This window comes from Macaca fascicularis, chromosome 11 (genome assembly GCF_037993035.2).
Source record: "Macaca fascicularis isolate 582-1 chromosome 11, T2T-MFA8v1.1".
Lineage (NCBI taxonomy): Eukaryota > Metazoa > Chordata > Mammalia > Primates > Cercopithecidae > Macaca > Macaca fascicularis.
Window position 1 is genome coordinate 130,062,978 of NC_088385.1, and position 13,474 is coordinate 130,076,451.

Here is a 13,474-nt window from a genome sequence, read left to right on the forward strand (position 1 = left end):
TCCAGCATGCATAAATAATTGTGATAGACATTTGTACAGTGGGCTACCACCCAGCAATGAAAATGAACGAACTCTGTCCCCAGCCTCAACCTGGATGACTCATAATGTCGAGTGGGAGACACAAGACACAAGCTAATCCACACACCAATCAGGATTCTACCCAGATGAAGTTCCGAGCAGGCAGCACAGAGCTCTGCTGTTCGAGGGTGCACACAGAGATGGCAGAACCAGGGAAAAGCAAGAACATGAAGACTCTAAAAGTCAAGACAGGCCGGGCGCGGTGGCTCAAGCCTGTAATCCCAGCACTTTGGGAGGCCGAGACGGGCGGATCACGAGGTCAGGAGATCGAGACCATCCTGGCTGACATGGTGAAACCCCGTCTCTACTTTAAAAAAAATACAAAAAACTAGCCGGGCGAGGTGGCGGCGCCTATAGTCCCAGCTACTCGGGAGGCTGAGGCAGGAGAATGGCGGGAACCCGGGAGGCGGAGCTTGCAGTGAGCTGAGATCCGGCCATTGCACTCCAGCCTGGGCGACAGAGCGAGACTCTGTCTCAACAACAACAACAACAACAAAAAAAAAAAGTCAAGACATTACTTCTTGGGGGAAGAGAAGGGACACATGGCAGGGGGAGGAGGAGGCTTCTGGAGTGCCAGAATGTTCTATTTCTTTTTTTTTTTTCCTTGAGACAGAGTCTCATTCTGTTGCCCAGACTGCAGTGCAGTGGCCCAATCTCAGCTCATTGCAACCTCTACCTCCTGGGTTCAAGTGACTCTCGTGCCTCAACCTCCCGAGTAGCTGAGATTATAGGCATGTGCCACCACACCCGGCTAATTTTTCTATTTTTAGTAGAGATGGGGTTTCGCCATGTTGGCCAGGCTGGTCTTGAACTCTCGAGCTCAAGCAATCCACCTGCCTCGGCCTCCCAAAGTGCTGGGATTACAGGTGTGGGCCATCACACCTGCCCTTTCTTTCTTTTTTAATAGAGACGGAGTCTCACTATGTTGTCCAGGCTGGCCTCAAGGAATCCTCCAGCCTCAGCTTCCCAAAGTGCTGGGATTACAGGTGTGAGCCACTGCACCCGGCCAAGAATGTTCTGTTTCTCTAGGAGGGCGCTGTAATTGGTGATCATTCTTTGAACTGTCCATTTATCTTTAGTGCCCTCTTCTGCACCTGTTACAGCTCACAAGAAAGACAGACGCAGAAAGGGCAGAGGAGTGCGGCCCAGGCCCATCCACATACCACACGGTGCAAGTACTTGTGGTCGTAGGCGCTGATGGGCTTGCCGTCCAGCAGCACGCGGCCTCCCTCCAGGGGGTAGAAGTTCTCTAGGATGTTGACGCAGGAGCTCTTCCCACTGCCCGAGGGCCCCACCAGGGCCGTCACCTTGCCGGGGCACAGGCTGAAGGAGACATTCTGCAAAGAACACACAGGCACAGTGTGGGGTCATTGGCTCAGGTCCCAGGACTGGATGCCCTGGTCTTCAACACAGGTGGGTGCCCTTCCCAGCCCACCCCATGTGCCTCTGCCTCGCTTGGACACTGCTGGCCCCTAAACGTTCTCCTTTCTAGGACACTAGGACTTGGAAGCACCTTTAGATTTGCTGTTTCCTCTGTCTGGAATGTTCTCTCTGCAGGGAGCCCCCTGATGAGGTCTCACCTCAAATGTCACCTCCTCCGAGAACCCCTTCTTGACTGTTATCACCATTCCCATGGACCATCCCTACCACAGCACCCTGATCTATTTTCTTTCTAGCACTTATTATCTGGAATCATTCTGTTAAGTATCTGTCTTCCCCAACTGGAGCCCAAAACTCCTGGAGGGCAAGGATCTTGCCTGACATATTCCCAGCTGCACTGCCACAGCCTGGAGTATAGGAGGTACGTGAGAAATGGGGTGACGGAAAGGCTGATTCTGGCAGGCCTCAAGCCGTGCCCTCACCTGCAGGACCTGGGTGTGGGGCCGAGTGCGGTAGGTGAAGGTCACGTTCTCAAAGTCCACCCGGCCCTCCAGGTGGTCGGGGGCCAAGCTGCCATCGTGCACCATGGTTGGCTGCCGGTCGATGAACTCGAACACCTTCTCAGCAGCCCCCACTCCCTGCATCAGGCCACTGTAGACGGAGCCCACGGACTGAGGAGAGGAGACACGTGTTCCTGTCCCACTGACACCCGACTCCTAGGACCCACCCCTGCTAGTAGAGAGATAAGGCGGGTACAGAGAAAGCAAAGAGTTCTGGTGGGGAGGTGCAGGAGGCCAGTGACCACTCACTGTTGCATTAGATAACGACAGTTAGGGGAGGTGAGGACAGCAGCGTCACCAGCACTCTCCCAGCCATCCAGCCGAGTAGGTGCTATCATCCCGACAGGAGCAGATGGAAGCACAGGAACAGGCAGGGGTATGGCACAGCGGGAATCCAGCCTTGGTCTCTCAATTGCCATAACACAGCTTTTTTTTTTTTTTGAGATGGAGTCTCACTCTGTCGCCCAGGCTGGAGTGCACTGGTGCAATCTTGGCTCACTGCACCCTCCACCTCCCAAGTCAAGTGATTCTCCTGCCTCAGCCTCCAGAGTAGCTGGGATTACAGGTGCTCGCCACCACGCCCAGCTAGTATTTGTATTTTTAGTAGAGACAGGGTTTCACCATGTTGGCCAGGCTGGTCTCAAACTCCTGACCTTAAGTGATCCTCCCACCTCACCCTCCCAAAGTGCTGGGATTACAGGCATGAGCCACCAGACCTGGCTTGATTTCAATTTTCAAAATGGGTCTTAATATGTACTATAAATATATTCTCCTTGGGTAAAAATACATAGAATATGAATGTAAATCACAATAACGGCCCATTTTCTTGAGCATTCTGCTTTTATGTATTTATGTTTTTGAGAGGAGGGTCTCACTCTGTTGCCCAGGCTGGAGTGCAGTGGTGCGATCTTGCTCACTGCAACTTCTGCCTCCTGAGTTCAAGCGATTCTCCAACCTCAGCCTCCCGAATAGCTGGGACCACAGGCATGAGCTACCACCACGCCCAGTTAATTTTTTGTATTTTCAGCAGAAATGGGGTTGCGCCATGTTGCCCAGGCTGCTCTCAAACTTCTGAGCTCAAGGAATCCGCCTGCCTCAGCCTCCCAAGTGCTGGGATTACAGGTGTGGGCCACTGTACCCGGCCAAGCATGCTCTGTATGTTAGGAGGCAGGTTCTAACATTATCTCTTTTTTTACTGATGAGGAAACTCAGGCACAGAGGGCTCAAGTAACTTGGCCCAGGTCACACAGCCTAGAAGTGGCAGAGCCAGGATTTGAATCCAGGCCCGTCTGTCTCCTGAGTTCAGGCTCTTAGGTGCTGAATGTCCTCATTGGTGATATGGGGGTGATATCAGCACCTGTGTCCTGTTACTGTGAAGACAACAGCTGGTAGTAAACACTCAAAACCCCAGAGCTGGTCGGGCACGGGGCCTGTAATCCCAGCACTTTGGGAGGCCGAGGCAGGCGGATCATTTGAGGTCAGAAGTTCGAGATCAGCCTGGCCAACATGGTGAAACCCCCTCTCTACTAAGAGTACAAAAATTAGCTGGGCATGGTGGTGCGTGCCTGTAGTCCCAGCTACTGGGGAGGGTGAGGCAGGAGAACAGCTTGAAACCGGAGGCAGAGGTTGCAGTGAGCTGAGATTGTACCACTATACTCCAGCCTGGGGGACAGAGCAAGACTCTGTCTCAAAAAAAAAAAAAAAATTAGCTGGGTGTGGTGGCATGTTGGGTGTGGTAGCAGGTGCCTATAACCCCAGCTACTCAAGTGGCTAAGGTGGGAAGATCACTTGAGTCCAGTCTCGAACTCCTGACCTCAAGTGATTCGCCTGCCTCCGCCTCCCAAAGTTCTGGGATTCTAAGCGTGAGCCACCACGCCCTGCCTAGTATTATCATTCTTGACATGATCGTGCTGTCTCCCCCACTTACCTTAGGGAGAAATACCACATTGCTCAGAGCCCCCGGAGCCCCACCACCCCGTTAAGATTCCTCTTCCCCACACCCCTCCCTTCTCTCTGGATCCCTGGAAGCACCGGCCCCTCACCTCCATACAATCTCCCAGGACAAACTCGTAGATGATGAAGGCGATGAGGTTGCCGCTGGTCATCTGGCCCGAGATGACAAGGTGGCCCCCGTAGTAGAGGATGCTGACCTGGACCACCAGCAGTGTGAGCTGGGGCAGAGGGAGAGGGGATATGGGTCGGGGGGACTTTAGATCCCCCACTATCTCCCATTCCCTGCCCCATCCCAGGCTGCAGGGGGAGGTGAGGGCAGACTCAGCCACAAACTGAAATGCCAGCCATTGGCAGGGGTGCCTTCCAAGGCTTGTCACTCAGGCCCGCCCCTGCCCCGAGCATTTCCCTACAGAGGCCTCCAGCTGGAGCAGGCTGTGGGTTTGGCCACAGAACAAGGCTTTCTTTGTGAGCCCCTGGCACACACATGCCACCCCCCGGCTCCTCAGCTTGGCCACACGGGAGCTATTCATCCTCCTCATGGGGAAGAGCATGACTCGGAGAGGGCAAGTGCCCTGGCTAAGGTCACACAGCGAACTCTGTGTTTCCTCCCCCAGCGGGGTTCCGTGAAAAAGGGGCTGTGTTGGGGGCGCCCGTGCCTTCCTTCTGTGCCTGGGGGGCATCTGGGAAGGGAGTGGAGTCTGAGTACCCATGGCAGCCCACACCCAATCAGGGACTCCATCTGTCCTCCTCATGCCCAGCCAGAACTAGGCTGCTGTCTGGACCACCGTGCCTTGGTGGAAGCTGCAAAGGCACCCCCTGCCGGCAGACAGATTGCTAAGAGGCTCGGCCGGCTGAGCTGGCCCCAGCCCCTCCTCTCCTCCTTGGCTGGTACTTTCAGGAGGTGGCAGCCCAGGAGGACCCAGATATCCTCTGTCCCCTGGCTCCCCTGTAGACCACCGACTCCCTCCTCCCTCTCACTCCAAACCCTCCTCATTCCTCCCCAGCTATGCCCTGACCTGCCCACCTCCCATGTGTGGCCAGTGGGGCAGTGACATGATCCAAGTGCTCCCCATCCTCCAAGGAGGGGCTGTGACTCGCTCCCGGGAGTGTACCAGACACTGTCAGGAGTGTGTGTGGCTGTGACACGAGACCTGCCCGAAAGTGGCCTAGGGACCTGCTGACTCCCCACCTCAGCAAGGATGTTTCCCCAGCTGGGAAAAGAAAGCTCCCACCCTGCCACCCCACGCCAGGTGAGGGGGAGACAGGGGTGGCCTTGCATCCTGGAAAGATTCTCAGCCAGGCACAGTGGCTCATGCCTGTAATCCCAGCACTTTGGGAGGCTGACGCGGGTGGATAACCTGAGTTCGGGAGTTCGAGACCAGCCTGGCCAACACAGTGAAACCCTGTCTGTACCAAAAATACAAAAATTGGCCAGGCATGGTGGCGGGTGCCTGTGGTCCCAGCTATGCAAGAAGCTGAGGCAGGAGAATCGCTTGAACCCAGGAGGCGGAGGATGCAGTGAGCTGAGATGACGCCACTGCACTCCAGCCTGGGTGACAGAGCGAGGCCCTGTGAAGAAAGAAAGAAAGAAAGAGAGAAAGAAAGAGAGAAAGAAAGAGAGAAAGAAAGAGAGAAAGAAAGAAAGAAAGAAGGAAAGAAGGAAAGAAGGAAAGAAGGAAAGAAAGAAAGAAAGAAAGAAGGAAGGAAGAAAGAAGGAAGGAAGGAAGAAAGAGAGAGAGAAAAGAAAGAAGAGAGAGAGAGAGAGAGAGACAGAAAGAAAAAGAAAAAGAAAGAAAGAAAAAGAAAGAGAGAAAAGAAAGAAAGAGAAAAGAAAGAAAGAAAGAGGAAAGAAAGAAAGAGAAAAGAAAGAAAGAAAGAAAAGAAAGAAAGAAAAGAAAGAAAGAAAGAAAGAAAGAAAGAAAGAAAGAAAGAAAGAAAGAAAGAAAGAAAGAAAGAAAGAAAGAAAGAAAGATTTCTACCAGCTTGACACCAACACGCAGGGCTGAAGTCCTAGATCGAGGGCTTCCCCCATCTTTGCATCCCTTCCCTCCACAGCCAGAGCTGCCTGGCCAGGGGCACATACCCCGCTGCCCCAGACGTAGTACATGTAGGCGGCCGCCTCCTTCCTGTTCAGCTTGTACACCTGCTGCAGCTTCCGCAGGTACACCTCTGCCTCCTCCTCCTCGTTGGCGAAGCTCCGGACAGTCTTCATGGCGCTGATGGTCTCCTCGGCCGTGTTGCTCGCTCTGGCCAGGGCATTCTGGACCTCTTTGGAGAGCCTCTATGGACAGGAGGGGGACAAGAAGGAGAAGACCCCAAAATAGCCTCACTATGTACTGGAGCCCCCAGGCCTCTCTGGTTTTTTCCACCCTTCGCTGGCACCAGCTATATGCAAGAGGTTCCTGGGACAAAAAGACAAAATCTAGCCCTTTCTCCCCCATCTCTTTCTGGCTCAATTGGACACACTCAGATAGTCAACTCCAGAGAGGATTTTGGGGCGATGGTTTCAGTTCCTGAAAGGAACTTCAGTTCCTGAAGGATGGGCCTTGCATCCACACAGCCTGCCGGTTCTTATTTGTAGTAGCTACCAGGCATCGAGCCAGGGCTCCCGCTGATCATTAAGTCATCCCCAGTATTCAAAAGAGGTTATTCATGACCGGACAGTTTTTGGTAATCCTTTCAGAAAAGGGGCCTCAACACCTGACTCTGTGCTGGAAGAGCAGGGGATGCCTTGGACGGTTGTTCAGGTTGTACACTATACAAGAAACACAAACTATTAAAGGGGCACCATTTACATCATCAACATAAATTATGTTAGAGCCTGAGGGTTGACAAAGAGATTCCAGAACTCCCAGCCAAGTTCTAGATGGTGGCAGGGGCCATGGGTTGTGAAATCTGCCCACACCATGTGCATGTCACCACATGCAGAGCTGAAAAGTGGTCCCAAGTGTGCGGCCATCAGGCTGCTGTTCACCAGAGTCCTGGAAGAGGCCCCTGGGTGGAGTTGTTCACACTTTGCAGGAGTCACTATGCTGATTCTCAAGCCAGCCAGGAAGGCTGCCCTAGAGGCCAGGACAGGAGCATGCACTGGCATGTCCCATGGCCATGTGTCACACCCTGGCCACAGGAAGCATGCAGGGTGCCTGAGTCATGTCTGGCCACGGGCAGTGTGTGTGGCTTGTGGAGATGACTCACTGACTATACACAACACATTCGGGCATGGGGTGGAAAACCCACACAGAGCCTTCCTGAGGCCTCCCTTAGCTGAGCTCAAAGGCGGGACCTGCAGTGCACACAGAGGTGGGGGCTGAGGGGGAGCTCCAGGGTTTCCTGCTCTGTACCAGGGGCTGGTGGGAAAACTGGAAGCAAGGGGTGGGGAGCAGCATGCCGGAAACGGCTCAGACTCTAAAGAATAGATTTACTTTCTCATCTCAGTGAGGACAGTAGGGAGGTTCGTGACCTGGAACTTCAGGTAGAGGTCCCTCCTGTGTGGCTGGAGAAGGCTGTGGGGAGTGGCCTCACCGGGGGCTGGGTGGGAGACGGCTTCCTTTGCTACCCTGGTCTCAGGTCACCAACACCAAAGACTCCAATGGAGCTGCGACAGTTACTTACCCGGCACCACCTGGAGGCCGTCATGCATCCGAGCCCCTGCTCAGAAGTACCCCGTGTGGGCCTAGGTGACTGTGAGGGGGTTGCCTGTCACAGGGTCACAGCCCTGCCTGTCTGAACCCAGCCTGTCTGTCCCTTAGGGCTCGGGGGCACCCACCCATTTGGGAAGCTGAAGGAGGGTGAGGCCAAACCTGGCTCACGGGCCTAGCTCCGAAGCAGAAGCAGTGCTGTGGGGTGGCCAGAGGGGACAGCAGCCTGCCCATGACGGCATCACGGCAGGCCCGCACCATCCCCACATACACGCCAGGCACGTTCCAACCCAGGGCCTTTCCACTGGCTGTGCCCTCTGCTCAGCACATACCTCCCAAGACGCCCGCCTCCTTCAGACCCTTCTCAGCAAGACTTATTTAACTTGTATTTATTCATTCGTTTTAGAGACAGGGTCCTGTTCTGTCACCCAGGCTAGAGTATAGTGGCACAATCATAGCTCACTACAGCCTCGACCTCCTGGGCTTAGGCAATCCTCCACCTCAGCCTCCCAGGTAGCTGGGACCACAGGCATGTGCCACCAAACCCAGCTAATTACAAAAAAAAATTTTTTTGTAGAGATGGGGTCTTGCTATATTGCCCAATCTTGTCTCGAACTCCTAGGTTCAAGTGGTCCTCATGCCTGTGTCTCCCAAAGTTCTGGGATTACAGGCATGACCCACCGGGCCCAGCCAGCAAGTAAAATTTAAAATTGCAACTACCCCCAATGCTCCCAATCCCTCTGCTCCTCACTTCGTATTTCTCCTTAGCACTGACCATCTTTTACTGTATTGTGGATTCTTATTCTTTGTGCTGTTGGTACCTAGTATCTGTCTCTGCCACTAGAATACAAGTTCCAGGAAGGCAAGGGCCTTGGCTGTTTCACTGATGTATCCCAGTGCCTGGGACATAGCAGATGCTCAATCATTATTTACTGAATGAGCAAACGAATGAATGAATGAATGCAAACACAGCCTCGAGACCAGTCCTTCACTAGCCCTTAGTGGCCCCCTGAGCCCCTGAGGGGCTATTTGGGGATGTTTGGGGGCTGCCAGGGTGCACAGCCCCCAGCAGGGTCGGGGCGGGCCTACCTTGTAGTACTTGCCGTAGATGTTGGACACCATCATGATGATGGGGAAGCCCATGAAGGTGACCAAGGAGAGCTGCCATGAGAGGCTGAACATGAAGACCACCACGCCCGTGACCTTGACCGTGTTCCGCAGAAAGACATTGATGTTCTGGGAGACCAGGTCGCTGACCATGGTGGTGTCCGAGGTCAGGCGGGAGATGAGGTCCCCTGGAACACAGGCGGCTCAGCTCCTGCCACAGCAACCCGGGCTTTGGGGGTGGCGGTGGGGGATGCTAAGGGGCCACTGAGACAGACACTGGGAAGCCGGGCCTCCCTACCTGTGGGCGGGGTTGGGAGGTGGGAGAGAAGAGCAGATACTCCTCGAGGGCTACTCTGAGCCAATCCCAGTAACCAGCATCTTGCTTAAGCTTCATGACATCCCGCTGTACAGCGGAGGAGGCTGGGGCTCAGAACAGGAGGGCCCCCGTAGTCACATGGCCCGTCTGTGACTGAGCCAGACTTCAAAGCCATGTCTCCTCCCTGTCACTGGCAGAGGGGGTAACTCCCCTTCCCTTCTAGAGAAATAACCTGGCTGGTGGCAGGCAGAAAAGCACAGACACTTCTTACCTAAGTTGGACACTGTGCTAAGAGCTGTGTAAGGACCCCATGGGTGGCTACTATCCGTGTTCCCATTTTACAGACAAGAAAACAGAGGCTCAGAGAGGTGAAGTTCGCAAGTGGAGGCACCAGGGCTTGGACCCAGGCTGGTGTGTCTCAGCTTGGATCTTGGTGGATATTCTATCGTCTTTCCTGTTGTGGTCCCTGGCCCTCACCCGCTGACCCCCATAGGAGCGGAGTCTCTGCCGGCCACAGGGGTGGCTAGTCCTGGCCCTGGTGGTTTCCACGGGGCAATGGAAAGCAAGGCCTTGGCCCCTGCAGGGACCTCGGGTGGCCTGGCCAGGGCCCCACAGAGGCCGCAGCCCACACCAAAACCTCAGTGAGCAAGCCAGCTCCCAGGACACAGGCCAAGCCCAGGGTGTTCCCAGCCCGAACTAACAGCAGGAGGCGAAGGCAGAGGGCCGAGACCACCCACACGCCCATTTCATTCCTCAGAGCCAAGCAAGGCCACTGGGGTGGGGCCCAGCCCCCAGGACACCTAGGGCACTGGGAGGACCAACCTGTGCGATTCTCATCAAAGAAGCTTGTCTCCTGGGACACCAGTGAGCGGAAGAGACAGTTTCGAAGGCGAATGTTCAGTCTGGCAAATATGAGGGTAAAAATGCCGCCCCGAATACCTGCGGCAAATGAGCTAATTGCAGATAAGAGATGTTATAGCACGACGTCCTTCCAGACCAATGACCACACCCGGCTGCCCCCTCCCGCTGCCGGCAGGCCTGGGAGCCCCACCGCAGCCCCGCTCCAGGGCTGGCACCCCTGTGGGGTCCCCCTCATTCCCAGTGGGAACCCCCCCAAGGTGAGGGCAAAGGGGACAGTGGTGGGGCAAGAGACCCAGATGTGCCAGCCAGACCCTCTTGCTTCCAGAACAGCTCAGACAAAGCTGGTTCTGTCTGGGACTAGATTCCTGCTTGGAAAACAGCCAGGGAGGGTGAGCGGGGAACCCTGAGGACTGAAGCCCTTTTCAGGGACCACAGGGTGTGGTTCTAGGGTACTCTAAGTCAGTGTGGAAGCCAGTTCCCAGGATGACCAGCTGAGGGACAGGCCCACCAGGGGCATTTCCAGGGCCTCCCTGGCCCGTCTTCCTTAGGAACAGGCCCTCCCTTCCCTCCCTGGTGCAGGCGGGTGTGCGGGGCGGGGCGGGGCGTGGGGGCTGAGCCGGCTACCTGCCAATGGCCAGCAGGCACACGATGGTGACAGCCGTGCTGAACTGATCCATGCTTTTCTGGATGACGATGCCGTCAATGGCTCGGCCCGTGTAGTAGGGCAGGAAGGTCTCTCCTGGGGGAGGCAGGGCAGCCTCAGGGACATCTGCAGCCAGGGGAACCCGCACCCTTCCTCCTGAGGCTCCAGAAGTCCACACACCAACCCATCCGCCCGCTCCACCAGTGGGCTTTCCTCCCTCGGCAAACTCTTGCTGCCCATCGTGGGGCCCCAGGGTGCTTAATGCCCCCTCCTCAGAGAACAGGGGAGCACTGGGCCTTGCATCCACACAGCCTGCCGGTTCTTATTTGTAGTAGCTACCAGGCATCGAGCCAGGGCTCCCGCGGGATGCTTCATTCTCTTCTTTTTTGAGACAGGGTCTCGCTCTCTCCCCCAGGCTGGAATGCAGTGGTGCAATCATAGCTCACTGCAGCATCAAACTCCTGGGCTCACATGATCCTCCTGTCTCAGCCTCCTGAGTGGGGAATACAGGCATGTGCCACCATGCCAGGCTAATTTAATTAATTTATTTATTTATTTTTGTAGAGATGGGGGTCTTACTATGTTGCCCAAGCTGGTCTCAACCTCCTAGGTCGAAGCAATCCTCCCACCTTGGCCTCCCAAAGTACTGGGATTGTAGGTATGGGCCCCCGCTCCTGACCTTTGTTTCATTCCCTTTGGAGCAGGCCCTGGGATCACCCCGCATTTTACAAATGAGAAAAGTTAATTTAATTTGTTTTTATTTTTATTTTTGTAAAATATTTTCTTTTTTTTTTTTTTTTTAACTTTTTGAGACAGGGTTTCGCTCTTGTTGCCCAGGCTGGAGTGCAGCCTCAACCTCCTGGGCTCAGTGGATCCTCCCACCTCAGACTCCTAAGTAGCTGGGACTACAGGCACGCGCCACCAGGCCTAGCTAAATTTTTTGTACTTTTTTGTAGAGACGAGGTTTCGCTAGGCTGCCCAGGCTGGTCTCTAACTCCTGGGCTCAAGCGATCCACCCACCTCAGCTTTCCAAAGTGCTGGGGTTACAGGCCTGAGTCACAGTACCCGGCTGAAAGTGAAGTTGAATCAGAAGACTCGCCCAGGCCACATGGCAATCATTGGCTGATTGACACCAAAGTTGATTTCATTCTTCTCACTGGGTTCAGAATCCAAATTCTAGAACCTCACAAGATGTTGCTATTCTGGTTCCAGGCAATGCCGGAAATTGCCACCCCACCCCTCCTGGTGGGGCACTTGACACCTTGCTGGGTGCTTTCCTACCCACTTGCCTTACTGTGTTTTCACAACAATACTGGGGTGGAATGGGAGACTCAGAGAGGCTGAGAAATTTACTCCGGGTCACACAGCAAGGGGAAAGGCTGGGACTCAAACCTAAACTGGCTTCCAATCTGGGGGCTCTTTCTTTTCCCTTCCTGCTGTGGTCTGAATGCATCTCCCAGAATTTATACATTGAAACACAATCACAATGTGATGGTGAGTAAGTCACAAGGACAGAGCTCTCCAGGATGGGATGAGGGCCTTTTTCAAAGGACTTGTAAGCCTGGTTTGCCGTCTCTCGCCCTTCCACCTTCTGCAGTGTGAGGACACGGCAGTCTTCCCCTCCGGAGGACACAGCAAGGAGGGACCATCTTGGAAGCAGAGAGTGGCCTTCACAACACCAAGCCTGCTGGCACCTTGATCTGGGACTTCCCAGCCTTCAGAACAGTGAGAAATCAGTTTCTCTTGTTTCTAAATGACCCAGTCTGTGGTATTTTGTTATAGCAGCAGAAACGAGACTCCCCCAGCAATAATCTGGAATGCCCACTCTCCTCTTATGGAAATAGTGGTGTCACCAGGCCAGGCCCTTGTTCATCCCAGGACCTGTTGCCACTGAAGTTCTTTCCATGAGCAGAGCCAGGTTTGGGGCTGGGTATACAGTAGGTGCTCAATAAAGGTTAGGGAATGAACCCCGGGCAGGTCTGGCTAGCACTGTCTGACCTGGCTCAGACACGTGAATAGTGAGACTTTCTGTGCAGTTCTGGTGCCCTCTGCTGGGACCATGAGGTGGCAGCCTAGAGGGCCTGTGTCCCCACAGTCCTTGGCCAGACGGGGTCTCCAGCCAAGGCTGCAGAGTTCTGCCCAGCCTGAATTTCTGCCTCAGTTTACCCACAGAAAAGAAGATGGCAATGGTGAGCTGTGACAGCATTTTGGTTCCAGCAAGCACCAATGCTAATAATCGCCCTACTGGGTACCAGGGGCTGTGCATGCCGGCAAACTGTCCTGCCGAACCTGCGCAAGAATTACGCGAAACTCTCCAATGTACCAGCAAACAGACCATTTCCAGAACCCGACCACTTTCACTGCCTCTACTGCCCCGACCCTGGTCCAAGTCATTCACCTCATTGGGACTATCTCAGTAGCCTGCTCTCAACTTTGCTCACATCAGCCTGTTCACACAGCAGACGGCAGGATCCTGTTGGAACTAACTCAGATCTTGTGGTCCCTCGGCTCAAAACAGTCCAAAGCCCCCTTCTCATCCAGTGAGATGGTAAAAGCCAAAGTCTTTACAATACCCCAAAGGACCTGCATGACTGAGCCGCTAGCAGAGACCTTTGTCTTCTCCCCGCTCCATCTCACTCCCTCTGCTCTAGCTAACTGGTGTCCGCTCTTGAACAACTGGACACCTTCCTGCCTCAGGACCTTTGCATGGTCTGGTCCTTCTGCCTGGAGTGCTCTTACTACAGACATCTTTTTTTTTCTGAGATGGAGTCTCAGTCTGTTACCCAGGCTGGAGTGTAGTGGCATGACCTCAGCTCACTGTAACCTCCACCTCCCAGGTTCAAGTGATTCTCATGCCTCAGCCTCCCAAGTAGTTGGGATTACAGGTGACTGCCACAACGCCCGGCTAAATTTTATATATGTGTGTGTGTATATATAT

General features: G+C 54.4%; 1 protein-coding gene across 21 annotated transcripts in view; it reads right to left on the bottom strand.

Moving 5' to 3' along the window:
• ABCB9 (ATP binding cassette subfamily B member 9) overlaps window positions 1–13,474 on the bottom strand; it is a 49,981-nt gene that overhangs the window by 23,104 nt on the left and 13,403 nt on the right. For 4 of the 21 annotated variants that reach the window (XM_074008278.1, XM_074008275.1, XM_074008279.1 and 1 more), the window contains exons 3-9: window positions 10,518–10,632; window positions 9,855–9,985; window positions 8,699–8,904; window positions 6,055–6,252; window positions 4,061–4,189; window positions 1,941–2,129; window positions 1,242–1,415 (exon numbers count right to left, since the gene is read on the bottom strand). In XM_074008278.1, coding sequence (XP_073864379.1) covers window positions 1,242–1,415; window positions 1,941–2,129; window positions 4,061–4,189; window positions 6,055–6,252; window positions 8,699–8,904; window positions 9,855–9,985; window positions 10,518–10,632 — 1,142 coding nt within the window. Of the gene's footprint in view, window positions 1–1,241; window positions 1,416–1,940; window positions 2,130–4,060; window positions 4,190–6,054; window positions 6,253–8,698; window positions 8,905–9,854; window positions 9,986–10,517; window positions 10,663–13,474 lie in introns of all 21 variants that reach the window. The other 17 variants (XM_045366724.3, XM_045366723.3, XM_045366725.3 and 14 more) reach the window with 9 other exon arrangements.